The 27,101-nt window shown below is 44.7% G+C and overlaps 1 protein-coding gene across 1 annotated transcript in view; it reads right to left on the reverse strand.

The window, feature by feature from the left end:
• Positions 1 to 24,394, reverse strand: part of DDRGK1 (DDRGK domain containing 1) — a 48,957-nt gene extending 24,563 nt beyond the window's left edge. Inside the window, exons 1-3 of the mRNA XM_074951930.1 lie at positions 24,242 to 24,394; positions 13,787 to 13,942; positions 663 to 769 (exon numbers count right to left, since the gene is read on the reverse strand). Of these exons, the coding sequence (XP_074808031.1) occupies positions 663 to 769; positions 13,787 to 13,942; positions 24,242 to 24,329 (351 nt within the window). The 5' untranslated portion in view covers positions 24,330 to 24,394. The remainder of the gene's footprint in view (positions 1 to 662; positions 770 to 13,786; positions 13,943 to 24,241) is intronic.
• Positions 24,395 to 27,101: the final 2,707 nt, after the last annotated feature.

Raw genomic sequence — 27,101 nt, forward strand, 5'->3', positions numbered from 1 at the left:
CCTGGACTTGCAGCAGTTAAATAAGTGTAACTGAAAAATCCAGAGTATTCAACTGGTAATTTAATATGCAGAGCTAGAATTTAGGAAACGGATGAATGTTCATAGCAAAGAGATGTCTGGTTTCTAGGCTTTTTGTTTGCTCTCTGCTGAATTCTGGCCTAAGGACTGAATGCTCAGCTCCCACACACTTCAACGGGCTTTGCAAGGACACAGCTTGCCTATGTCACCAAATTCTCATTCAATCCCCAAGGAACAAGTGGACAAGGCTGTGCATGGAGAACCGGCCCAGTGGTTGGAGTAGGGAGGGGAACCTCCCCCTACAGGTGAGCACGGAGCAATGCACAGACATTCCACAGCTGCTACTACAGCAGCTTTTGGCTCATGCGGTGGAGGCTGATGCACTAAGCTCCAGAGGTCCCCAGTTCGATCCCACCCACTGACAACCATGGTCTGTCGGTGTTACACAGTCACAACTGTCAGCTGCTCTTCCAGATTTGTGGGGGGGGGGGGGTGAGGGGGTGTTTCTGAGACAAAGCGGGTTCCCCCCCCCGCCCCCTGATAAACCTCCCAGCTGTTGTGACCAAAGAACAACTCCTGCCTCCTCTAGGTCAGCTATCACCGGCCCTTTGCTTTGTGCTTTAGACATGGCAGGAAACACTCACCTCTCTCTGGGCTTTTCTGGCTTGTTTCTCTTCTAGTTTCCTCTGTTTCTTTGCTCCGATTTTCCCAGACAATTGAAATTCTGCAGCCTCGTCTCCATCATCTTCCTCTGCAACATTGCATTAGAAAGGGGAAAAGAACATTTTATAGCTCTCAGGAAATTGGATTCCCTGCTTCTGAAGAGAGATGAGCTGCAGATGAGAAGACAGCCAAAGCTCTGACAAGATCCAATAAAAAGGGGGGAAAAAACGACATTCACAAGAGGCTGCCAAACCACAGAATAGATTTACAAGGCAGGCACATGTATGGTGAAGTCAGAGGTAAACTTTACTGGATCCTTTGAAGAACGGTTGTTTATCATCAACATTTCCTGCTTTCCACCCGTTAAACGTAATTTTCATTACATATGAACAAAGTCACGTACCACACACACCTACTTTTACAATTTAACATCCAGCTGTAGGGATTTTGTTTTCCTGTTACCTTCAAGCCTAGTGCAACAATTATGTCAATTTTAAAGATGGCATTTAGAGGTTTTCTATCCATCAGTAATCTGCACTGTGATGCTGTCTACCATCCCCCATGTCTGCCCTTTAAAGAAAAAATATAAAACCCTCCAAGGAATATAATGCATATAAGGGGCTTGATCTTTAATAGCCTGCATGCACAGTCACAGACCTGCACAAACAAATGGCTTGCTACAACAAAACTGGCCATTTGCAAGTCCAATTTCTGCAATTGTGGAACATGATAATTTAACGTGCAAATGTGTATGCATTTTTGCACACCTAAACATATGCTGATCAAGCGATCAATGAGCAGCAGTCTTCGGAAGACTGGGGGGAGGGATAGCTCAGTGGTTTGAGCATTGGGGCCTGCTAAACCCAGGGTTGTGAGTTCAATCCTTGAGGGGGCCATTTAGGGATCTGGGGCAAAAACTTGTGGATTGGTCCTGCTTTGAGCAGGGGGTTGGACTAGATGACCTCCTGAGGTCCCTTCCAACCCTGATATTCTATGATTCTAAGAGCATTCTCCCTCCCCAACATATATTCTGTCCCCTTGTTTCTTCACATGCCACATGTTTGGTCTCATTACTCATTCACCTGCCTAACTTGGGCCCCAATCTTGCAACACCAGCAGAGTAGACTGACCCCTATGCTCAAGGAGAGATTCATTGGGACTCTACATGGCATAAATCAACTGCAGGACTGGAGTCCTGGACTGCAAAATCCTTGTGAGAGGGACCTCATGACCCTACTTATATGTGAAGTATTATGCACATCCCTGATGCGATTATTCAAGGTGTTGACTTTAAAAAAGTTTCTAGCTTACATGGTTGTGGCGGAAAACCCACCCCCCAAACATAACTCAAGTGCATCCTGATGGCTCAGAAACCAGAACACTTTCATCTTAAAATAAATAAATAAAAAAAGCCCATGGGATTTGATATATAATCATAACTTTTGGAGCCCAACTCAAGATTTTTGAATGCTTGGAACTGGCGATACGACAGTCACTACGCTGAAATGTGAAGGGTTTTGATTGCAGTGTGTTTTCAATAAGGGACCCTTTCCCCCCATGGAATTTACTTCCTGGTCTGACAGAGCTGAAGTCTGCTGACCTTTAGGGCATGAGGCAAGGCCCAGATTTACTCAGGCATTTGCCAGAGGGGACGTTTGGGTGGCTGAGGGATCGGGTACCCTTCTTCTTTGATAGGATTAGGTTTTGAAGGTGTATCCCGAGGCATGTTAGACACAGCCCGTTTCACAAACTGAAACACATACTTCTATAGACAGACTACTGAAAGTAGATGCCTTCTCTACTAAATTTGTTTTCTGTAAATTGTTCTCGAACTATACCACTGTTCACTCGCTCTGGAAGGAAATAAACGAGAGGCAGACTTCTCAGCCCAGGTTTCAGTAAGAGTGAAATCGTACTAGCCAGATGTTCAGAAGGGTTCCCCCTCCCTCCCCCACACAGAAAGCACAAGGCCCACTCACATTTTACATAGTAACATTTCAGAAGCTGCTGCCAAGTGTGAAAATAATTTGACTCTGGATCACGTGGCAATATCAAAGCCAGCGACGCATCATCAGATGCCCTGGGTGGAATTACACCCTTCTGATTCACAATTCTCTAGGAGTCACCACATGCATGGCTGGTGCTTTCCAGACGCAAATAAGAAAACACAATCCCTGCCCTAAAAGGCTTGCATAGTGTTGTCAGATCTAAACGTCTTACTGGCTCCTCGGGGCTTGTCTGCATATGGGATATTTGTACCCGTGTTTGGCTCTCAGTCTAGCAAGAGAGTAAATTTTTATCCTGGTTAAGAAGTCTAATTGAAATTCTCATTTGGAATCTAGAGGGATAGTAGTATTGAGGTAAAGTATATAAAAAATTGTTAATTGTGAGTATGCTTTCTATGTTAATGTTAGTAGTTTAGTGATTATGACAGAGAAGATGCTGTTTAAACACTTGTCGGGGACTGACAAAAATAAGTCCCTGACCTCTGACCATTAACATCTTCCTCTCTCCAGTATGAAGTGTCTGATGGGATCCCACAAGACCCACTTCCTCAAGACAGCAGCACATTTCCTTGAATGTGCAGTTGCTAGAAATGCACATCTCTCTTTAGACATTTTTGTTGGGCCCCATGATTCAGCAAAGTGCTTCAAGTTAACACCGTGCCCATCTATGTGCTTAATAGGACTTAAGTACATGCTGAAGTACTTTGCTGAGTTACAGCCTTCATTAAAGTGGTAGAATAGATGTTCAATGCAGCATCGCGTTTGAGATTTCACACACAGCTATTACCACCACAGCACTACAGCTTAATCACGCTGCATCTATTCAGGCATGTACAACAACAGACGATAAAGGTGTGTGTGTGCAAGGGGGAAGGAGGTTAATTCTGATGTAGGAGCCACGCATTTTTGAGCTTCCCCAGATGTACAGGCAAAATTTTAAGACTGTTTCTCGATAGTTTCTGGTTTGGGGTTGTGGGGTTTTCTTTTTTTGTTTTGCATTTAATCTACACACACTGTAGATATGCCCCCTTTTCAAATAACCTTTTAGTAATACATTCATCAGCATTCAGATGCACTTAGTGAGCGACTCATCAGCACTTCTTTGTATTCCTCTAACAACCGTTTTTTGCTGTTGGGCTCTGGATTTGTAGATCAGGGACCAAATTCTGCTCTGTTCCACTAATGTAAGTGGTAAGTCCACTGAAGTAAACTGTTTTATATTGGTGAATCCTGAAGCAGAATCCAGCCCCACAGCTTCAGTTCTGACTACTAAGACCAGGGGTTCTCAAACTGGGGGTCGGGACCCCTCAGGGGGCACGAGCTGTCAGCCTCCACCCCAAACCCCGCTTTGCCTCCAGCATTTATAATGACGTTAAATATATTTTAAAGTGTTTTTAATTTTGATTTAGTTGGGGATTGGTCCTGCTTTGAGTAGGGGGTCCCTTCCAACCCTGATATTCTATGATAATTTATAAGGGGGGGGGGCCGTCGCACTCAGAGGCTTACTATGTGAAAGGGGTCACCAGTACAAAAGTTTGAGAACCACTGACAGACTATCAGTTCTTCAGGTGGGGGGGGGGGGGCATATTTTTGTTATGTATCTGTAGTGCCGAGCACAATGGGACCCTGATCCATGACTGGGGTCCCAGAAACAACTGCAGTACAAATGATAATGAACACATGAAGCAACTAAGATATTGGCTTCAGAAATCCATCCAACCCCGATTACACAGGAATCTTTGTTACACATGGCCACTGACGGGGACAAATCAATCCACCATATGGAAAAGCATGGGCAATAAGATGACTAACATGACAGTCATGCAAGCCGCTTTTATTTTATTTTATTTTTAAGAGAAAAGATTTATCAGTGATCCATTTTAGGACTCAAACAAGATGCTGGCCTATTAATCTGTAGCCACAAAACCAGCGTACGCTGATGACAGCCAAGTGCAGTACGTAAAGGGTATAGGCTCCTTTGAGAAAGAGTCGAACCACTTGAAATTCCTTTTCTGAACAAGCGCATATGGCATAACTGAGAAACCACACACACTTACCTCCTTCACTCATGTCTGGGCTTGAAATGTCTCAAGGACAAAGGTGGCCAGTGCTAAACCACATCACGTTGTTTACTGATGTAAAGGAAATCTAGATTGCTATAAAAATGCAGCCTGACAACAAATGCAGGTCAAAACGTATACTATTTACGGGTGCTTCTCTAATGAAGACTATGGTAGTCATGGAAAGTGCACAATTAAACTTTGTGCTGTGCTGAAGAGGTTTTACGGTGTTTTATTTTGCTTAAACTAGAAGCGCAATCCAATGACTACATCCATTAATAGAGCTCTAACAGTTCCTGCCTCAAAGCAGTTTGTGAGGCATCATTAACGTTTATAGAACAATGTAGTTAGGTATCTGTGGATGCATGGCACTCTTGCGAATAAGTGAGAAGTATTTATGAGTTAGTAGTCAGGCAGACTGATAGATTTCTAGGCCAGAAGGGATCATTGTCAATGGTCATCTAGTCTGACTTCCTGCATTACACAGGCCAGAGAACTGCCCCAAAATAATTCCTAGCACAGATCTTTTAGAAAAACATCCAATCCTTGATTTAAAAATGGTCAGTGATTCACGGCAGGTTGACCTTCAAGTAAAATAGCGCACAACTTCCCAATTTACCACCTTAGAATAAATTCAGTCGTCCCAAAAAGGTGTACATAGGATCCACTATTTAATGAGCATTTCAAAAAAACAATAGGATTTAAAATACATTCAAAACATAGAATTATTCAAGGTGAATTTACGTAGGCACTGTTTCAGATGTCAAAATTATGAACAGCTGCAGGTTTAAATGCTACACCAGCGTTTCCCAAACTGTGTTCCGCATGATGCGAATAGGTGTTCCGTGAAAGAATCGTAATTAAAAACAAGTGTCTTTAAATTATTTTTCAATTTTAAATTTGGCATATTTGAAGCGTAGTTTACAAAAACTTTTGAATGACTATAATTTAACAAAACTCTTTTTCTGGTTATTGACAGATCTCGTATTGAATATCATGGCGTAAAGAGAACGTGGCACGCAAGCATGTTGACGTCTACCCCTTTCAGACACGTTTCAGTTAGTGACGTCGTACCCCTTCCGCTCGAGGCTGCGAACTGCAGCAGTATGCACACACCATTCTCTTTACACCATGCTGAATATAACATTCACTCAACACGTTCAAACCGGTGGGTCTTTACTGTGTGCGCAATAAGCACAACTAAACTAGCTTCACTCGAAACAATATAAATATTTGTGACAAAAATTGACAAAAAGCAGTATTTCTAAATATTGTCACTAAACCTAATCACTATGGATTTGTGGCTAAAAGAAGGAACTTTGAAACAAAAAGCAAGTTCTTCTGGTACTCCAACCGTGGCCGAAATAAACGAGCAAAATATTGTGACACTTCAAAGTGAGGATGAACAATCGCAGTCTTTTGTTGCCGCAAAATCTGTTAGTAGTAGTGAGTTATCCAAGGTGAAAGAATTTCCACCGAAGTATATAAAAAAACCAAACAGCAGCAGGTGTTAAAAGACCGAAACGAAGGTATGATGAAAGTTATTTGTCTTTCAGTTTTACGTGTGTTGGAAATAAAGACGTTTCTGATGTGCAGTGCGTTGTGTGCAACAAAATACTAGCGAACAGTTCATTAGCTCCTGTTAAACTTTGTAGGCATTTGGAAACCAAGCACGCTAAATACAAAGACAAAGATATAAGATTTTTCAAGAGGCAGCATGACTCACTTGGAAATTGTAAACTTTGGATAATTAAAATTGCTAAAACAGACAACGAAAGTGCAACAGAGGCATCTTATCAAGTAAGTTACCGTTTAGCGCTTGCTGGAGAAGCTCACAGTATTGGAGAAACGCTCATCAAGCCTTGCGCGAAAGATATTGTAACGTGCATGTTGAGCGAGCAGTCTGGTAAAAAAAATTGATGCTGTACAGTTGCCAAATAATATTGTTGCACACCATATTAAAGATCTTGCTGATGACATAGAAAAAGAGCTAGTTTGCCGACTGAAAGTTTGCCACGAGTATTCATTGCAGCTAGATGAGTCCACTGACGTTTCAGGACTTGCTGTGCTACTACTATTTGTCCGATATAGATTTAATAACGTTATTGAAGAGGAGCTGCTCTTATGTGAATCTCTGCAAAGCTACGCGACTGGAGAAGAAATAGTCAACTGCATCAACAATTTTATCAGAAAGCATGAAATTAGTTGGGGAAAACGTAATGATGTATGTACTGACAGTGCTCGGGCAATGATCGGGAAGATGAAGGGAGCTGTAACGCGAATCGTAAGTGTGGCACCAGAAAGCACTAAGAGCCATTGTGTTCTACACAGACAAGCACTTGCCGTTAAAAAAAAAAATACCAGCATATCTGAAAATTGTGCTCGATAAAGCAATACAAATTATCAATTTTGTCAAATCTCAACCACTTCAATCCAGGTTATTTAAAATTTTGTACGAGGAAATGGGTAGTCAGCACAAAACGCTTCTTTTACATATGGAAGTGAGGTGGCTATCCAGAGGAAAAGTGCTTGTGAGGCTTTTTGAGCTTCGTAGTGAACTACTGGTATTCTTCACTTCAGATAATTCAGGACAAAAATTTAACAACTGACAAATTCCTCGTGACTAATGAGACTTGCGTACCTTGCAGACATTTTTGCAAAATTAAACGACATTAATCTATCGCTGCAAGGAAAGAATGTGACCATTTTTACTACAATGGATAAAATTGTGTCATTAAAAAAGAAACTGGAATTCTGGGCATCTTCTGTAGAACAGAATAACTTCGACTGCTTCCCTACACTACATGAATTTCTGACTGAAATAAATTCTACAGCCCATGAAGAAGTTTCCAGCACCATTTTACAGCACTTTCGTGACTTGCAAGCCTCTTTATTAGAATATTTTCCTACAACTACTGACGACAATGCTTGGGTTTGAAATCCGTTTGTAATTACAGCCAAACCAGTCGGCTTTACTGCACACGATTATGAAAGCCTAATTGACTTAATTTCTGATTCTGATTGGAAACAAAAGTTTAAGGCTCTTCTGCTGAATAATTTTTGGAGCAGCCTAAATAGAAGAGTACCCTAATGTGGCTAAACGTGCAGTTCGAGTGCTCCTTCCTTTTGCTACAACTTATTTGTGTGAGACGAGATTTTCGTATTATACTGCAACAAAAATCAAATATAGGAATAGACTTGATGCTGCGCCTGACATGAGGATTCAACTTTCCAGCATTATTCCTAATATTAAGTGAATTTGTGATAGAAAAAAGCAGAAACACCAATCCCATTAAATCCAAATCAGTATTTCTGTTTATAAAAATAGATTTTCCCAGAAAAAATCTAATTTGTTTGGTGTTTGTATCTATAAAAACAGTTTTTCTAAAGTAGAAGACTGTTTTTAATTTTGACTCTTGCACTTGATTTTTGTACTACTTTATATGCGCTTTCCAGTTAGAAATTGTGAGTTCAAGTTATTTTAAATTTGTATTTTTGCTTTGTTTTATAAAATAAAATACATTTGAGAATAAATAACGCCATTTTTTATTTGAAAACCAAAATAATATTGTAAGTGTTCCGTAATAGGGTAAAAAGTGTTCTGTGGCCAGAAAAGTTTGGGCAACGCTGTGCTACACAAATCAGTCCTGTGCATTTTAAAAAGCAAACTGATTTAAAAAACAAAACAAACAGAAAAAGCCCTGTAAGGGCCCACGTTGCAGTTTCTATGTGCTTCCGGCAGCAGTTGACAACTAAGCAGCTAAACCGTCCAGCAAGCTGAAGAAGTGGGTTTTTTACCCACGAAAGCTTATGCCCAAATAAATCTGTTAGTCTTTAAGGTGACACCGGACTCCCTGTTGTTTTTGTGGATACAGACTAACACGACTACCCCCTGATACTTGACAGCAAGCTTTAGGCATTTGATACTTTCCGGGGGAAGCATACCATGCTGAGCACCAGGTCTCAGGAGGTAAGTAAAGGAACTGAATGTCAACTATTACGTTTTAATCGGCTATGTTTAATTTGGGATTTTTACTACCTTATACTTTAAAAGCTAGATTGTCCTGGTGCTCAGTGGCACACCTTGCTGTGCCAGCATTCCTCTGGGGGCTCTACTGGTTTATGCTGATTTGATTACAGGTAGAGGGGCACAAGGATAATCTTCCAGATGTGACCCAATGCAAACTGAGTTTTGTCTTCCCGAGTCTGCAGACACACAAACAGCAGCACAGAGAGATGAACCCATAGCTCCCAAAATGCTGATGTTTTCCATGGTTTGGGGGCTAGGGCACTGCAGTGAGAATCAGGAGACCTCTGCCACTGGCCTGCTATGAACCCTGGAAAAGTCATTTCACCTCTCTGTGCCGGTTTTCCTTCCCATGCTTATCTGGCTTGTCTGTTTAGATTATCATCTCTTTCGGGAAGGGAGCATCTTTCATTATACTTTGTAGAGCATCTAGCAAAATGGGGCTCTGATCTCATTTGAGATGACTGTCTTACAATTAACAAAGAGCAGCCATTATTCTCCAGATAAACAGAGGGTCCTGTGGCATAAACAATAAGAATTATCTTATTGCCGTAACACTCAGAGGGCCCAGCCCCATTGTGCAAGGCGCTGTATGGTTTTATGTGCATTCTTGGGGGATCTGGGTCATTTTACTTGGAATCAAGGCCTCAGAAGATTTGAGTAAACCCATAGGAGGCTAGATACTTTTCTGAACTTGCCAAAGAAAATTAAAGCACCCAGAAAGTTAACTACTTCACTGCTAAAAGAAAAGGAGTATTTGTGGCACCTTAGAGACTAACAAATTTATTAGCATTTTAGTGGCAACAAGCCACTACTCTGGGCTTGCATACCCAGCTTAAATACAGGGCTGCCACTCAATCTGATGTCTGAATAAAAGCTTTCAGCAGAACCATTAAACTCTAAAAACAAACAGGCTCCACCAGAGATATGAGCTCAAACCTTTGGTGAATCAGTGAAAGTCAGAGCCAACAAAGGCCACCTCCACCTGAACCAACTAAAGAGATTTCAAAGCTGGTTTCAGCTAATGCCGTTCCTGAGCCATGCAAACTCACTCTCACATGCAAACCCTGAGCTTTGCAAACACACATTCTTACTTGAAATTCCTCCCTTGTTCTTTCTGAGGCACAGAAAGGCTCAGTGACCGGCCCAAATTCACACAGAAGGTCTGTGGTGGAGCATGGAACTGAACCCAGGTCTCCCAAGCCCTAAGCTAGTGCCCTAACCACTGGGTCATCCTTCCTCTCTACTCTACCCCGCCCCCAACTTATCAATATTTTAAACACAAACATGGAGCATTCAGTACCTAACAATACATTTATTCATTATCTTCACCGTTGTCATGCCAGCCCCCGGAAGGTCCCCAACAGTTGCCCATCTTGCTGTGTTATGCCTAACTTAGACTGAAAGCCCCCTAGAGCACAAGCTTTGTCATCTGTTTGTCCAGCACCATGCAGATCTATGCAACTAGCATTAATAGCAGCAGCACCACCACTGCCGTGGTCTGGATGATCAACACCTGCCAGTCCAACCCTATTTTTCTAAGCCAATTTAGAAATAAGGAGGTTAGAAAATAGCTCACTGGGTTTACTCATTTTGAGAATCACTCTGTCAGAAGTCTGTCCCACCATTTTGATCCGAGCAGGTTATTAATAGACCCGGTTAGTCTCAGAAGAGATGACCTTCTTTAAGTAGTCAGCTAATCACTGACAATTTTACTCAGCAGGTGAAGCCCGCATGGGACACTTGGCTAACAGGCCTGCCTGCATGACCTGCCACAGCCCACACAGAACCCTTGAATAAGGAGCCTGCCTACACACCAGGGGTCAAGGGGTCTGTGGGGAAATCGTTGGCGTTAGGTGTTTCAGCCCTGTTTTCTGTGCCAATCTGCAAGTTATTCAGATGTCTTGCCCCACCCCAACTGCAGGAAGAAGCAGCCACAAAAAGATTTCAACTTGATTTAGCTCTACTTGCTAAGGGTGGGTATTTTACGCCCCCAAATAATCATTTTCCATCTCTCTTTCTATTAACTATTCCTCCCCCCCCCACACCCTCAATATCTAGATATCTGGTTCAGTAAATAAAATTAAGCCTTCATCTAATTTATTTCGATAGCTTGTTATAAGCACCTATAGAGATTAAAATACAAATTCAACAGGCTGGACACAAGAATCAAGCAATGACAACTAGATGCTATGAACAAGAATCCTGTTCCTAGCAGCATACGGTAAATTGGAGAAGGTTCAGAGAAGAGCCACAAGAATAATTAAATTATTAGAAAACATGCCTTATAGTGAGACTCCAGAGAGCTCAATCTCTTTAGCTTAACAAACAGAAGGTTATGGGGAGACTTGATTACAGTCTATAAGTACCTACCTGATGAACAGATATTAGATAATAAGCTCTTCCCATCTAGAAGAGAAAGATATAACAAAATCCAATGGCTGGTGAAGCTACCCTGGAAATAAGGTGCACATTTTTAACAGTGACGGTAATAAACCATTGGAAGGATTTACCAAGGGTCATGGTGGACTCTCCGCCATTGGCGATTTTTAAATCAAGATTATCTTTAAAAATAATAATAAATAATAACAATAATAGAATTCTCTAGCTCAAACAGGAGTTATTTCAGGGAAGTTCCATAGCCCGTGTTAGATGGGAGATCACACCAGATGATCACAAAGGTACCTTCTGAATTAATCTTTAACGCAGTAGAGTCAGCAAAAGTACAGGGTCACCCTTCCTCCCTTGAAGGGGTCTTATTCTAGCAAGGAACTTTAATTGTAAGATGGAAAAGAATCTCCACCACCTACACCCAGGTCTGAACAAAGATTACACAAGGCCCAAATCTCAGGTCTGCTAGGGTTGCTTCGTACCAGTCTCCTAGGACAAAGCAGATATTCCCCCAGAAGGATCACCCGGCATAGGGGGATCCTCTGGTGACTGCAGCGACTCCTATGTCAAAGCGTTCTCAGCTCTCAACATAAGGGAGTACTTAGGGAGAAAGGGAACTTTGGCAGCTGGTGTAGATTAGTTTTAGGTCTGCTTTAAGTCTGTGTCAGGAACCAGGCCAGCACAGAACCAGCCCCAGGACCAGGGGACTGAGAAGGTGCTCTGTGCACAAAGCTCAGCCAGACCAGAGCATCTGATCCATAATACAAGTCCAAAACAGAAAACAGACAGAGGAGCAGGTTATTTTAAGCACACACCAACTGAAATCATGGATGCCTGAATTACAGCCTGCAACTGATCTAAAGGCAGCCCGCAGAAGAGAGCAGCAAGTCCACAAAAAGTGGTTGCAAGTCCAGTCACTGTACGATTTTCGGTGCCCGTGCTCTCTCCACGATGCATTAGCACTGTGCTCATGTACTCGAGAGTGTACCAGCAGCACAAGATAGAAGTGAGAAAAGGGACACCAAGGTAAAAAAGGAGTTGTCTTAATTTGATGTAGACTAAAGAAACAAGTAAACAGATGTCAATTTAAAGACAACTTTATATAAGGGCTAAGTCACTTGCCTTTGTGTGCACTGAGCCACAAAAGAATTTATATGGGCTGATGACATTTATTCTTCCACTGCTGAAGTGCAAACTAACGTAAGCAGCTGTGCTTTGATAGCTTCACATTTGGCTCCTCAGGAGAAAGTCTGAGTGGCCCAGGCTTCAGACATCAAAAGACTTTTAGATCTCCGTGTCTTTCAAGTGTGCCAGCGCATCCAAAGAAACAGCAAAGTTCAGGCCCTGTCAATCTCCCATGTATGACATGGCTAAACATAATTAGCTTCGATGGCACATTTACCTGCCAAAGCAAATGCAAACATCTACTAAAAACAGTAGGAAAATAAAAGCTGATAAAGTGTGATTTTCTCCAAGACAAAGTATCACGCCGTGCCATGTTTATTATGTCTTACTGACTGCTGATCAATCATGTTCTGTTTATCAATGACAAGATTCCCTTTCCACCCCCTACGATACTGTATCAGCCAGTGCTGCAATCTCAAGCAAAGCAGGGTCTGCCCTGACCAGCACTTGGATAGGAGCCCTCCAAACTCAACCTAGGATCTGAGAGTCAAGCTTGCTTGACACCAGCAGTGTCCTTTTGGTTCGTAACTCAGTGAACAATGCTGTTGATGTTGCAAGCCTACTCATTCACCCACAGCTATACTGGCTCTGCAGAGCTAATGGGTGTGGAGTGACAAAGAGGTAGTTTGGCTAGAAAAGTCAGCAAATACCTTTTTATTCCCTGTAAATGCTGTTACTTATAGGCACTTTCCTGACCATAACCACACTAAGATAATGTGGTTACTAACTCAAGATGCAAAACAAAATTATGGGACGCTGTCCACACTGACGTACAACTACACCACACAGTGTTCCAATCTGATACAATCGCAAACTAAGCAGGGTCTGCTCTGATCAGTATTTGGACAGGAGCCCACTAAGGAAAACCCAGATGCTGCAGGAAGTGGAGCTGGTGGTTTAGTATGTGGTGTTCTTTCCTCTAAGACAGCACTAAACCAATGATTTGTGCTGCTGAGGCAGGGTATAAACGCCAAGGTACCAATTCTGTTTGTACCCTATGATCCCCTGGCACTTTTCACAGGGTTGAACTGTTAGCCTGGTGAAGGGGCCACATTCTAACCTGGTTACCTACGTTCTGCCTTCCTCCTAATTTCCCTTTGTAGTTTCAAACTGGGGGAAAAAAAAACAGTATTCTTCATCCTAGAAACAGTGTCGCTGGCACAGAACGGCTGCCACAATCCATCACAGAAGCGGCTGCATTTCAGTGATGGGCAAATTACCTCTAGTGATATGAGATCTAACACACTGGAGGAAGTCGTGTGTAAATTTACCTTCAGATTATCAGGACATTAAGTCAGGTCAGCTTTGGGCTATGCAGTCTCCAGTCAGTGCAGCTAGATGGGACATTCTGGGAACACTTACCTCGTTCCTAACCCAAACCAAGCTCATCTGCTAGCCCAATCCGTTTTTAAGAGCAGAGCTGAATCAGAAGTTACCTTCCATTCCATCTTCAGCCTGTTGCGCTCTCCTCTGGGCCAGCATCCTGCTGCCCATGTTCCTTCGGCGTCTGGGCATCCCTTCTCCCCGCTCATCGGTGTGAGGCCGAGGCCTGGCCACTGCGGCTGCCACATTTCGCTGGTGTTCCTCGTCAGCTGGAAAAGGGGAACATTTTAAATCAGAGATTTAATATTGATCTGTTGCAGCCATCCCATCGCAAGAGTGAAAGGAGCTAGCTGACCGGCAATTAGAGATACACTAGCAGTTGGGATGGTTTGCAATGTTTAGATCGGGTATATTTCACATAGAGAGAATGTCATTCCCTCCCCACCCCAATGATGATGATGTTTCTGTATGGTAGCACTGACTACATGCTGGCTCTTCCCCGACATTCAAGAAGGATAGCCCAAGGATCTGACAATAAGGCAGAGGTAGGGAGAAAAGGAGCAGAAACAATAGGCAAATTATATCTGAATCAACATGATTAATCTATGCAGGAGGTAGGTAAGCACTGAGGATTTGGAAAACCCCATCCTTAAACTCTCTGGGTTAGATTTCGAAAGGCACTTGTGTGCCTATTGGGATTTTCAAAAGCACCCAAGGCTCCTAACTCCCACTGATCCCACTAGACACCTCTCTGCGCCTTTAGGTATTGAGGCACCAAAGGGCCATTGAAATCAAATGAAATCAATGCAAGTTAGAAGTCAGAATACCTTGGCGGATCGGGGCCCTAAGTGTCTTTAAAAACCTGGCCTTCTGGCTCTCAGTTCCCCACCAGTAAAACAGGGATGATTCTTATCTGTCTTGTTTATTTAGACTCTAGTCTCTTAGGGGGAAGGAGGAGCATAAAACAATAGCCCTCCAATGTTGACTGTGGTCTCTAGGCACTGCTGTTAATAGAGTGGAAGGTGGCATACGTGGTGTCTATGGACAGGCACTTCAAATACGGTTGTGACCATGAACTAGCTCTAGATGAGAAGGCTCTGTTATTCTATCACGGGCGCATAGCTCTTGGAACTTTCCGGGGGGGGGGGGGGGGGGAAGGACCCTTTGTGCTGAATTTCCGTTTTTCAGCTCAATAAGTGATTCTTTTCTCCTCGCATCTGGTAAGAGAATCAGTTCAGTCCTTTCTGAGTTAGCAGAACGTGGGACCCAAAAGTGTTTTTCTTCCTTTCAGATGATTCAGATCTTTTCGTTTTTTTGCACTTCAGCTATTCAGACCTGACGTCATCTGGCCTGTTCAAACGTGCGAACGCGTGTGTATTTTTCACTTATTGCTGCACTTGGAAAACTTTGTTGACAAATAAGGACTACAGATCACAATCTGTGCATGCAGCATTTCCTCATCTTCCCATGCTGACTTCAGCGCAGTTATCCTCAGAATATACAAATACGGAAGTGGGTGCTGGTGAATCACAATTAGCAAGAAGTACAAGCTACCTATATCATGTTTCAAGGATACATACAACCATGCTTGAGTCCACCTACCTACTCATAAAGGTTACATATCATGGATGAAGAGTATGTAACAGAGTGATGCAGCTTTCTCCAATTCCCCCACAACCTTCCTGTCCTCTGACTATTGGCTGATTTGTCAAGCATCCACAGCATCATATTTATACTTGTGTCGCCTACATAATTCCACCCCACCTACTCATCCAGTCACACGTTTCATCCCATCCCCTCTGCTGCTCCAGCGATGCCACCCTTCACCCACTTGTCCCCTGAGTGTGTCCATGTCTTTCTGCATGCTGCCAACTACGTGTGGTGGGCTCGATCCCGAGAGGCATGGAGCACTCTGGACCTGAACCAGCAAAGCACTTAAGAACAGTATTAAGACCTTAAGTAGTTAAGACCGCTATTCCTACCTACATACCTCCAGCTTTCATCCAGACCACACCACATGATCCATTGTCTACAGCCAAGCTCTATGATACAACCGCATTTGCTCCAAACCCTCAGACAGAGACAAACACCTATAAGATCGCTATCAAGCATTCTTACAACTGCAATACCCACCTGCTGAAGTGAAGAAACAGATTGACAGAGCCAGAAGAGTACCCAGAAGTCACCTACTACAGGACAGGCCCAACAAAGAAAATAACAGAACGCCACAAGCCGTCACCTTCAGCCCCCAACTAAAACCTCTCCAACGCATCATCAAGGATCTACACCCTATCCTGAAGGAAGACCCATCACTCTCACAGATCTTGGGAGACAGGCCAGTCCTTGCTTACAGACAGCTCCCCAACCTGAAGCAAATACTCACCAGCAACCACACACCACACAACACAACCACTAACCCAGGAACCTATTCTTGCAACAAAGCCCGTTGCCAACTGTGTCCACATATCTATTCAGGGGACACCATCATAGGGCCTAATCACATCAGCCACACTATCAGAGGCTCGTTCACCTGCACATCTACCAATGTGATATGTGCCAGCAATGCCCCTCTGCCACGTACATGGGTCAAACTGGACAGTCTCTACGTAAAAGAATAAATGGACACAAATCAGACGTCAAGAATTATAACAAAAACCAGTCGGAGAACACTTCAATCTCTCTGGTCACTCGATTACAGACCTAAAAGTTGCAATTCTTCAACAAAAAAACTTCAAAAACAGACTCCAATGAGAGACTGCTGAATTGGAATTAATTTGCAAACTGGATACAATAAACTTCGGCTTCAATAAAGACTGGGAGTGGAGGTGTCATTACACAAAGTAAAACTATTTCCCCATGTTTATTTCCCCACCCCCCCACTGTTCCTCAGATGTTCTTGTCAACTGCTAGAAATGGCCCACCTTGATTATCACTACAAAAGGTCCCGTTCCCCCCCCCATCCCCGCTCTCCTGCTGGTAATAGCTCACCTTAAGCGATCACTCTTGTTACAGTGTGCATGGTAACACCCATTGTTTCATGTTCTCTCTGTATATAAATCTCCCTACTGTATTTTCCACTGAACGTATCCGATGAAGTGAGCTTTAGCTCACGAAAGCTTATACTCAAATAAATTTGTTAGTCTCTAAGGTGCCACAAGTACTCCTTTTCTTTTTAAGAACATGGTTCACTTTAATGTGCAAATAGTCTCACTGAGTCTTAACTTTAAGCATGTGAGGGGACTACTCACATGCTTAAGTATGTGCTTAAGTTCTTGGTTGGCTTGGGACCAGTGTGCCCAGCAGCTTGCAGGATTGAGCTCAGAGTGCCCTCCACACACTGCTCTGCCATGTCACTACCCCCTCCTCTGTGAAACCCTTTGCTAGAAACTCACTTCTAACGTGGTGCCACCATAGGAGAATAATATTTACTACGACATCCTTGAGGAAGTCACTGCCATATGCTCAGGCAGTAACCCTCATCCTCCTCACCCTGTCCATCTCCTTCTGTTTGGCAGCCTCACTTATTGTATCAGGTCTAAAATTTTGAGAGTAAACTCGTTAGGGCAGGGAATGTGTCTCATCTTCTGTGAAGCGCCTAGCATGCTTCTGAGAGGATAAAATAATTCAATGAGATACTGAATATCACAAATATAATTTATTATGGCACTTTATTATTAAAAACTCTGAAAAGTGTTTTGGGATACAGTACGTATGGAGGCACTATACAAGATACATATATAGTATTTCTTAGCCTCTTAAAAAAAATCCCACCCTTCAAGGCTTGGTATCCTTTAATCTAAAAGGATTCAATATGCCTATCAAATTTTAAAGACATCCCCGCATAGCATATCAGTTGGGAAATTCTAGTGCTCATTTATTTTGTGTAATAAAAAAAATACCCAGAATACAATTCCTGAGAAACAGACACCGTTATACATTTCATGAGAAATAAATCTATTTATAAAGTGTGTGTTCATTTCAAACCTGTCTCTCAGCCCTCACAAAGACAAATGTGTGAACCCAGTGACTGCATCACCTTGACTCAAATCACCCCAGAAGACATAGTTAGTCCCCAAATCGATCAGTGTTAATCCAGCAAAGAAAGCAGTATTTAGTATATTAAAATAAAACAAAAAGAGAAAACTAATGCTTCTCATGGCTACTGCATGCACAGAGTCACTGACTTGTATTGCTTGTCTATTTAGATGGCCAGATGGGGCCTTATCAATCCCAGCTTTGTTCAGAACAGAGCACACTATAACCCCTGAGCAAAATATAATAATGCATGACAACCCCCCCCCCCCCAGTTAAAGGACAACACCAAAAACAAACAAACAAACAAGCGGAACAGGAAAACAGATACCTTGGAAGTGCATGTTTAATTTTATCCAAGTTTTCAATAGCTCCAGTTTTATGACTCAGTGTTTCTACATCCAGCAGACACCTCGGATCAGCAGGAAATTTGATTTTCTTATGTGTGGGCTGCAAGATTAGCTTCATTTTGGATTTCTGAAAACCACCAGAGGAATGGGACAAAACAAGAAACCCTAAGAGGGCCTAAAGCCATTTAAAAACAGAAGTGTTTATATACTGATCACTTTACCTGGCTCCACAGCAAACAACACGCAAAGCAACACTATACAAAGCTAAAGAGAAAAGAAGAATACAAACCACCCACAGAAAGTGCAGGTGGATCTAGGAAAGCAGAACAGTTTTCCAAACTGGAATTTAGCAAAGGCATTGGGGTTGTAACGTTATAGAACGTATGAACGGCCACACTGGGTAAGACCAAAGTCCATCTAGCCCAGTCTCCTGTCTTCCAACAGTGGCCAATGCAGGTGCCACAAAGGGAATGAACAGAAGAGGTAATCATCAAGTGATCCATCCCCTGGTACCCATTCCCAGAGCGCCATGGGTTCTTTCATGTCCCAAAACGCTTAGAGCGGCAGTTTTCCATCTCACCTCAAATAAGGTACCTCCAAGCGTGCTCCCTAACACAACTTTACACAATTTTACTTGCCCCACAGCAAAGAATTTTTATTTTTTTGATCAGCATGTAAAATATGTTCTCTCCTCATATAACATTATCATCTTTAATAGCACGGTAAGTCGGCAAGTCAACATTGTGCCTGAGCTGGCAGATTTTCATGACAGTTTTGCAACACTGCCCTAATGCTATCCTGGGTCACTAGCTTTGTACTGACTCAGAAGAAAGAGCACCACCTGCTGCATTTATTTATACATCTGCATAGCGATAAGGACTACTGTAGCAACTGCCTTACAAATGCATTTCAAATAAGCCAGCACTTCCTGCAAGACCCTCTCTCTCCTATCCACAAACTAACTCAGTTTGTGACATCCAAGGAACTGGTAGCACAAATTAGCATGGCTGCAGGCGTACCATTAAAAAAAAGCCATACGTACGTTGAACACGTAGTTTTACCAATGTGGTGTATGACACTGCATAGCAGTCTTGGCATACAGAACAAGGCCACGTCTGCACAACAAATCATCTAACACCAGTTACATTGGCATAGAACTGCCACAGTTAGTAGATAGCTCATTCATGCGCGTACTTGGCTCCTTGTGCTGGCACTGTGTGTACTCACCAGGAGTGTCTGTGTTGATGCCAGGTGTGGTGCATCATGGATAGACAGGTATCCCAGTGTGCCATAAGCCATTCTCCAGTGCAAAGCCTTTTGGGAGACTTGCCCAATGTGTTATGGGGTAGAAATGAGTCACGCAGGGAACTCTGGGAGCTAGGAGACAAGTTCCCATCATGCAGCTGTCCTCATCCTATAATGCCATCCATATCCCATAATTTTCATGCCTTTTAAAAAAAATCCTGCCAACCCGCAGGACGCTTCTTGCTGTCCGCCATCTCCGATGGATAGAATGATTTAGCCCAGAAGGGATCATCTTTGGTTGCCCACTCCCAAGCTTTAATTTTCCAAACACTAGCAAATGATATAGGGCAATTTCTGGTTTTCATAAATAGGTAGCATTCTTTACTCTCAGTAGGAGTGCACTAGTATCCCAGCAGGATAAACCTGTGCCCTTCCAAGGAGACACAAAGTCAAGGTCAAGTATCAGGGGGTAGCCGTGTTAGTCTGTGCCCACAAAAACAACAAGGAGTCCAGTCGCACCTTAAAGACTAACAGCTTTCATGAGTAAAAAAACCACTTCTTCAGATGCTTGTTGTTAAAGTCAAGTCCCTGACTGTGACAGATGGGCAGCTTTCTGCAATATATTTGGGAGACTGCATTGCATTAAGGGCATGGATCAGTGTGGACTAGGAACTGCACACATTCCATGGGAGGAGGGTTATCGCAGCTCTTGCAGGAAGTGAAAACAGAAAGGGATGAGTAGGCAAATCATTCAGGTTATAACACCTCCAGAGAGGTACCACGTCCTGGGAAAGTGTACATATTCTGCTTTAAACTGGATTCTTCAGAGACCAACATGAAAAAAAAAAAACCCCGAACATCTAGATAAACAGCCTGATCTTAAATTGACTCAGGGCCTTCAATCTGGTTCCTGATCTAAAGACTGATGAGAACTCGTAACCACAGGGAAAACCCACTTGTGGGATTTGAAGGACTGACACCTATGTCGGCGCGGGGGTGTGGGGTGGGAGTGACCTTTTTAGCATGTATATAGGTTCTTTTATAGTTTTTATATACATTCACTGCAATGTTTTTCCCTTATGAATAAGGCTGCAAGTCTGTCACGGAGGTCACGGATTCCGTGACTTCTGCAGCTGGCAGGTGTGGTTGACTCCAGGGTTGCCCAAGCAGCTTGGGCAGCCCCAGGGCCAGCTGCACCGCCCCCCCCCACCCCCGTAACAGCGACAGTTCTGAGCAGTCCCATGCCAGCAGCAGCGCGGTGGTCCCGGGCTGGTGGGGTCATTTCCTGCCAGCAGCGGTGGTCCCATATCACTCCCCCTGCCCCCCAAGCACCAGCAGGCGCCCCGGAGCCCCCACCACGAGTACCAGCAGGCACCCCGGAGCCCCCCAGAACACCAAAGATTTAGTCACAGGTATATAATACAGTTATGGACAGGTCACAGGGCCGTGAATTTTTGTTTATTGCCCGCGACCTGTCCATGACTTTTACTAAAATGCCCATGACTAAACCTTAGCCTTACTTATGAATAAATCTGCTTGCTTAGAAAGAGCTGTGTGGTAACTTGTGACTGCTGGCAATACCTCGGAGAGAAAGCAAAGCAGAGGTGATGGGAGATTGGTTTGCTGGGGTTAGTACAGTGTAGATCAGGGAGCTGTGCAGCGTTAAAACCCCTAGTCACAAGGAAGCGAGGCACAGGTCTCCATCCATGAGAGGCGATGGCTGGGAGCTGGAAACCTTTAAGTGCATGAAGGGCATCCACAAAGAAATATAGATGCAGTTACCCTGAAACTGTGACACTAAGCATCTGTGCTCATTACACACTCTAAAACAGCAGTTCTCAGCCACTTCCTTACTGTGACCTCTCATCACATCAGAGAAGTTTTGGGACCTCTATTCAGACATCCAGAATTCCCTTTGTGAGGTTATCACAATCCCCTAAACCTATTTGGCAAGCCCCCATGCTGAAGACGCCTGGCATAAAGCACCTTTCACAGCAGGATGTAGAATTCTTAACATAATTGTAACAGCTGCTGCCTTCCACTCAAGAAGAGAGTGCAGTGAAATGACCCCCATGGCAGATCACATACTGCCATCATCGATTGCAAGGGAGTCCCAGTGGTTTTGAAAACAACTTATTGGTGTGCACGGAGGCCAGGATCAAGCCCAAGGTTTGCAATTCTGTAAAGTGCTTTCAGGCTACAGAAGTCAATATAAATCATTAAATAATACACCATTTCTGTTTGAGGACAAAGATAAGTCAGGTGGTGTCACAAAATGCCATTAAAAAAAAGCTTCAACACAATTAAAACATTCTGAATATAAACTGATTTGAAACAAAACGCCTTTTAAAAAAAAGGCTATTTGGGATCCCAGATCATTAATAAATAGATGCATGAGCTTCAACGTAGGTTGGTTGCAGAAGAAAATTGTTCCCCCCTCTCTCCCTCCCACCCAAAAAAACCCCCCACAAGACAAAACACAGTTCTTGCTTCACCCTAGCTTGAAAGTCCTGAGTTCAGGAAGTGGTATTTCTCCAGCAAGAGAGTTACCGATGTGTTAATATCTAAGGTAGGGACAAGGCAGCTGCCTGCTCTGCCTTAGGTATCAGCAAGGTCCCGAGCTGCTGTAGAAGAAACGCTAAGGCCAGGTCTACATTAGAAAAGGTATGGCTATACCAGCAAACCCTTCTGTTGTAGATACAGTTTATGCTGGCAAAAAAGTGCTTTTGCCGGAATAGCTTATACTAGTTTAGCAAGTGACATAAGCTATACTGGCCAAACCACTTTTATGCTGGTGTAATTGCCTCTACACTAGTGCTTTTGTTGACAGAAAAATGTCACTTACATGCCCTGACTAACATTACTATGCCGGCAAAAGTCTCTAGTGTAGACCTCAACTCGGGTCTTCATAGCTAAGAAGCCTCTCCCTTCGCTTTTAAAATGCACTGATCTGGACAGTTTATGGCTCCATTAGGCTTTCACTTACGACATTTGGGATGCAAGGAAATTGCAGCAGAAGTTCTACACTATTGCAACCACAGGCAGCCAACACCATTTTAAGGTGCTGTCTCACCAAACCCTTCTCAGGGCAGGGCTGCACAGCATGGTGCCTAAAACACTGCTAGCTACCAGCATCTCATCTTCCCTGATGCTACCACCAATCAAGCTGATCTGGTGGTAGCAACAGTGGGAAATTTTTGTGCAAACTTCCTCCTAGAGACAAGGTCAAAAGCAGGGGCCAATCTGGGGTGGGTGGGTGGGTGTGTGTGTGTGAAGTTAAACCCTAAGGGTCTGTCTACACTCAAAATGCTACAGAGACACAGCTGTGCAACTACAGCGCTTCAGTGTAGACACTACCTATGCTGACAGGAGCGTTTCTCCCATCGGCATAGGTAATCCCCATCCCTGAGAGGCAGTCGCTAGGACGATGGAAGAATTCAGGCCACTTGATGCTGTTTACAATGGTTGGTTTTACTACACCACTCAGAGGAAGATTTTTCACATCCCTGATTGAGTCAGCTTGATCAACCTAATTTTCTAATGTACAGCAGACTTAAGGCTTTGAACTCTGTCCTTCAGGATCTCCCAGGGGAGGACCTGGGGTGGGAACTGCTTTCTAACACAGTCTGAGGAATTGCCCTATTCCACATATAACCCACAAAGAGCATTTCACCATTTGGGCCAAGTGCTTCACTGAGGAAACAGATTCTGCTTTCTTCAGGATCTGGAGCATCCAGTATGATCAACAGCTGAAGCAGGATATTTGAAGGTTTCAGAGTAGCAGCCGTGTTAGTCTGAATCCGCAAAAAGAAAAAGAGTACTTGTGGCACCTTAGAGACTAACAAATTTATTTGAGCATAAGCTTTCGCGAGCTACAGCTCACTTCATCGGATACATGCAGGATATTTGAAGAAACTGATCAGTAAATGTGTCTGCCATGGGAAATGCTGTGTTCCTAACAGAGGAGGCAGCAGAAATGCCCTCAAGAGTCAATTTCAATCAATACATCCAGCCTGATAGCAGAAGACCAGCCAGGATTTTTTTTTCTTTGCATATTCTTGCAGAAAACAGTCAGCAGATACTCTGACTATAATCTCTTCGAGGCAGGAACTGGCTTCATTCTGTGCGTGTGTACAGCACCTAGCGCAACAGGGCCTGGTTCCGGAGCACGGCCTGCAGCTGCTATTGCAATACCAATGACACCAATGAAATGGAGAGTGAAGAAGCAAAGCACGAATGTTGTCCCCACAAAATGAAAAAGAAAGTCACATTTCACTGATTACCATGGTGGATATAAACCAGGTGCCATGCAACCCACCCCCACAACAGTGTCACAGAACAGTAGGCTGTGGAAACGCCACATTACTTCGTCCTCATGGGGTCCTGACCACTGGCCTGCCCTGCCCCAACTGCCCCCCCTAGTAACCCCAGCCTCCATCGCCCCTGGGTTCCCCCTCATCAGTGAGCCAAGGTCCCCCCCATGGGCCTCTGTCCCCCCCCAGGGACTCAGCTGCCCCCCATCCTCCCCCATGGGTCCTTGTTCCCTCTCCCCAGGGGCTAGGCTACCCCCCCGTCTGCCGGCATGGGGGGGGGGGCCGGGCCACACCCCCCACGGGTCCCTGTTCCCTCTCCCCAGGGGCTAGGCTGCCCCCCCGTCTGCCCGCATGGGGGGGGGGAGGCCGGGCCCCACCCCCCACGAGTCCTTGTTCCCTCTCCCCAGGGGCTAGGCTGCCCGCAGGGGGGCCGCCCCCCATCCTCCCCCACGGGTCCCTGTTCCCCCCAGGGGCCTGGCTGCCCCCTTGCATGTGGCGGGGCCCTCGGAGGACGCAGCCGGGGTGGGGGGCTCCCAGCCCCCCCCCGGCTGAGAGCCGGACCGAGGTGAGGACAGGCCCGCCCACGAGGGGCGGACCGAGGGGAGAACTCTTGCCCCCACCCTCTTACCTGCCTGCACCTGGCCCCGAAACCGGGTGGCAAAGACGATGAGGGCGGCCAGCAGCGCCGCGGCCAACAAGTACAGCACCGGGTCCATCTTCCCACGTGACCACCCCCCCCACTAGCGTCAGCGGCCTGACCCCGCCCCCTCAGCCCACGCGCCTCCTTCCCGAACGCCGCTGAGGGCGGTTCCACAGCGACTCAGCTCACGGGGGCGGGCGAGGGCCGCTTGGTACGTTCCGCCTCCGATCCCGGAAGTGAGGGGAGGGCCCTACATGGGGGGTGGCCCCTTCGGTGCCTGTTCCAGTGGCGTGGCAGGGCAGGGGGTGGCTAAGGTGCTGCCTGTAATGGCGCCCACCTCAATGACAGCGTTGGGGGGGGGGCAGCTGTCCAGGGCAGCGGTGGGCCCCAGCAGCATCAGGGGCGCTAGCAGGGGCACCACAGCCTGCAGGGCCCCACGCCTGGTGGGTGGGGGGCCCTGGCAGAGGATGGCCTGGACACCCGCTGTGAAGGGGTGCTGGTGGTTCGCCCGCTTCCCGGGGGGGGTACCCTCGGCTGGTTCCCCACCCGCCTTCAGCAGCGGCTTTCATAGATTCATAGATATTAAGGTCAGAAGGGACCATTATGATCATCTAGTCCGACCTCGTGCACAACGCAGGCCACAGAATCTCACCCACCCACTCCTGCGATAAACCTCTCACCTATGTCTGAGCTATTGAAGTCCTCAAATCGTGGATTAAAGACTTCAAAGAGCAGAGAATCCTCCAGCAAGTGACCCATGCCCCATGCTACAGAGGAAGGCGAAAAACCTCCAGGGTCTCTTCCAATCTTCCCTGGAGGAAAATTCCTTCCCGACCCCAAATATGGCGATCAGCTAAACCCTGAGCATATGGGCAAGATTCACCAGCCAGATACTACAGAAAATTCTTTCCTGGGTAACTCGGATCTCACCCCATCTAATAGCCCATCACAGGCCGTTGGGCCTATTTATGAATATTTAATTACCAAAACCATGTTATCCCATCATACCATCTCCTCCATAAACTTATCGAGTTTAATCTTAAAGCCACATAGATCTTTTGCCCCCACTGCTTCCCTTGGAAGACTATTCCAAAACTTCACTCCTCTGATGGTTAAAAATCTTCGTCTAATTTCTAGTCTAAATTTCCTAGTGGCCAGTTTATATCCATTTGTTCTTGTGTCCACATTGGTACTGAGCTTAAATAATTCCTCTCCCTCTCTGGTATTTATCCCTCTGATATATTTATAGAGAGCAATCATATCTCCCCTAAACCTTCTTTTAGTTAGGCTAAACAAGCCAAGCTCCCTGAGTCACCTTTCATAAGACAGGTTTTCCGTTCCTCGGATCATCCTAGTAGCCCTTCTCTGTACCTGTTCCAGTTTGAATTCATCCTTCTTAAACATGGGAGACCAGAACTGCACACAGTATTCCAGGTGAGGTCCCACCAGTGCCTTGTATAACGGTACTAAAACCTCCTTATCTCTACTGGAAATACCTCTCCTGATGCATCCCAAGACCACATTAGCTTTTTTCACAGCCATATCACATTGGCGGCTCATAGTCATCCTATGATCAACCAATACTCCAAGGTCCTTTTCCTCCTCCGTTACTTCTAATTGATGCGTCCCTAGCTTATAACTAAAATTCTTGTTATTAATCCCTAAATGCATGACCTTACACTTCTCACTATTGAATTTCATCCTATTACTATTACTCCAGTTTACAAGGTCATCCAGATCCTCCTGTAGGGTATCCCTGTCCTTCTCTAAATTGGCAATACCTCCCAGCTTTGTATCATCCGCAAACTTTATTAGCGCACTCCCACTTTTTGTGCCAAGGTCAGTAATAAAAAGATTAAATAAGATTGGTCCCAAAACCGATCCTTGAGGAACTCCACTGGTAACTCTCTCCAGCCTGACAGTTCACCTTTCAGTAGGACCCTTTGTAGTCTCCCCTTTAACCAATTTCTTATCCACCTTTCAATTTTCCTATTGATCCCCATCTTATCCAATTTAACTAATAATTCCCCATGTGGCACGGTATCAAATGCCTTACTAAAATCTAGGTAAATTAGATCCACTGCGTTTCCTTTGTCTAAAAAATCTGTTACTTTCTCAAAGAAGGAGATCAGGTTGGTTTGGCATGATGGCTTTCTCCAAAGCCCCGCTCCTGGTGGGGATCCCCCCCCCTCCGCAGGGAAGATCCCTTCCTCCTTTGTCACTAGTGGGAGAGTTCGGCCGTTCTCAGCCTGGCTCCTGTCCGGGGCGGCTCACGAGCCTGAGTCCCAATCTCAGGGCAGACCACGAAGCAGCAGGGCACAAACCCCAAATTGGTTGTGCCAAGCTCTACTTTGATTTCACCAACCCAGCATCAAGTGTGAACGCCTTAGGCACAATGGCAGCCTTAGCATGCGGTCACAGACCAGCCCCTTGGGTACTCCAATCTATCTTGCCTTTCTGGTGGATGGTCCCTTATACCAAAAATTACAATAATATTCAGCAAAAACAACGAGGAGGCCTTGTGGCACCTTAGAGATTAACAAATGTATTTGGACATAAGCTTTCGTGGGCTAAAACCCACTTCATCAGATGCATGGAGTGGAAAATACAGTAGGCAAGTATAATATTCAGGTTACTCCCAGTCCCAAAGGATCAGTCACTTACCCCCAGGTCAATTGTACCGTAGATCTCAAACCAAAGACAATGTTTCTAGCCAATCCTATAGTAAACTAGCCAAAGATTTATTGGCTAAGAAAGAGAAGTAAGAGATATTTACAAGGTTAAAGCAGGTAAACGTACACACAAATGAGTTACAGTCTTACGTTCCAAAACCTAATAGAAGTTTCTA

This window comes from Natator depressus, chromosome 4 (genome assembly GCF_965152275.1).
Source record: "Natator depressus isolate rNatDep1 chromosome 4, rNatDep2.hap1, whole genome shotgun sequence".
Taxonomy (NCBI): Eukaryota; Metazoa; Chordata; order Testudines; family Cheloniidae; genus Natator; species Natator depressus.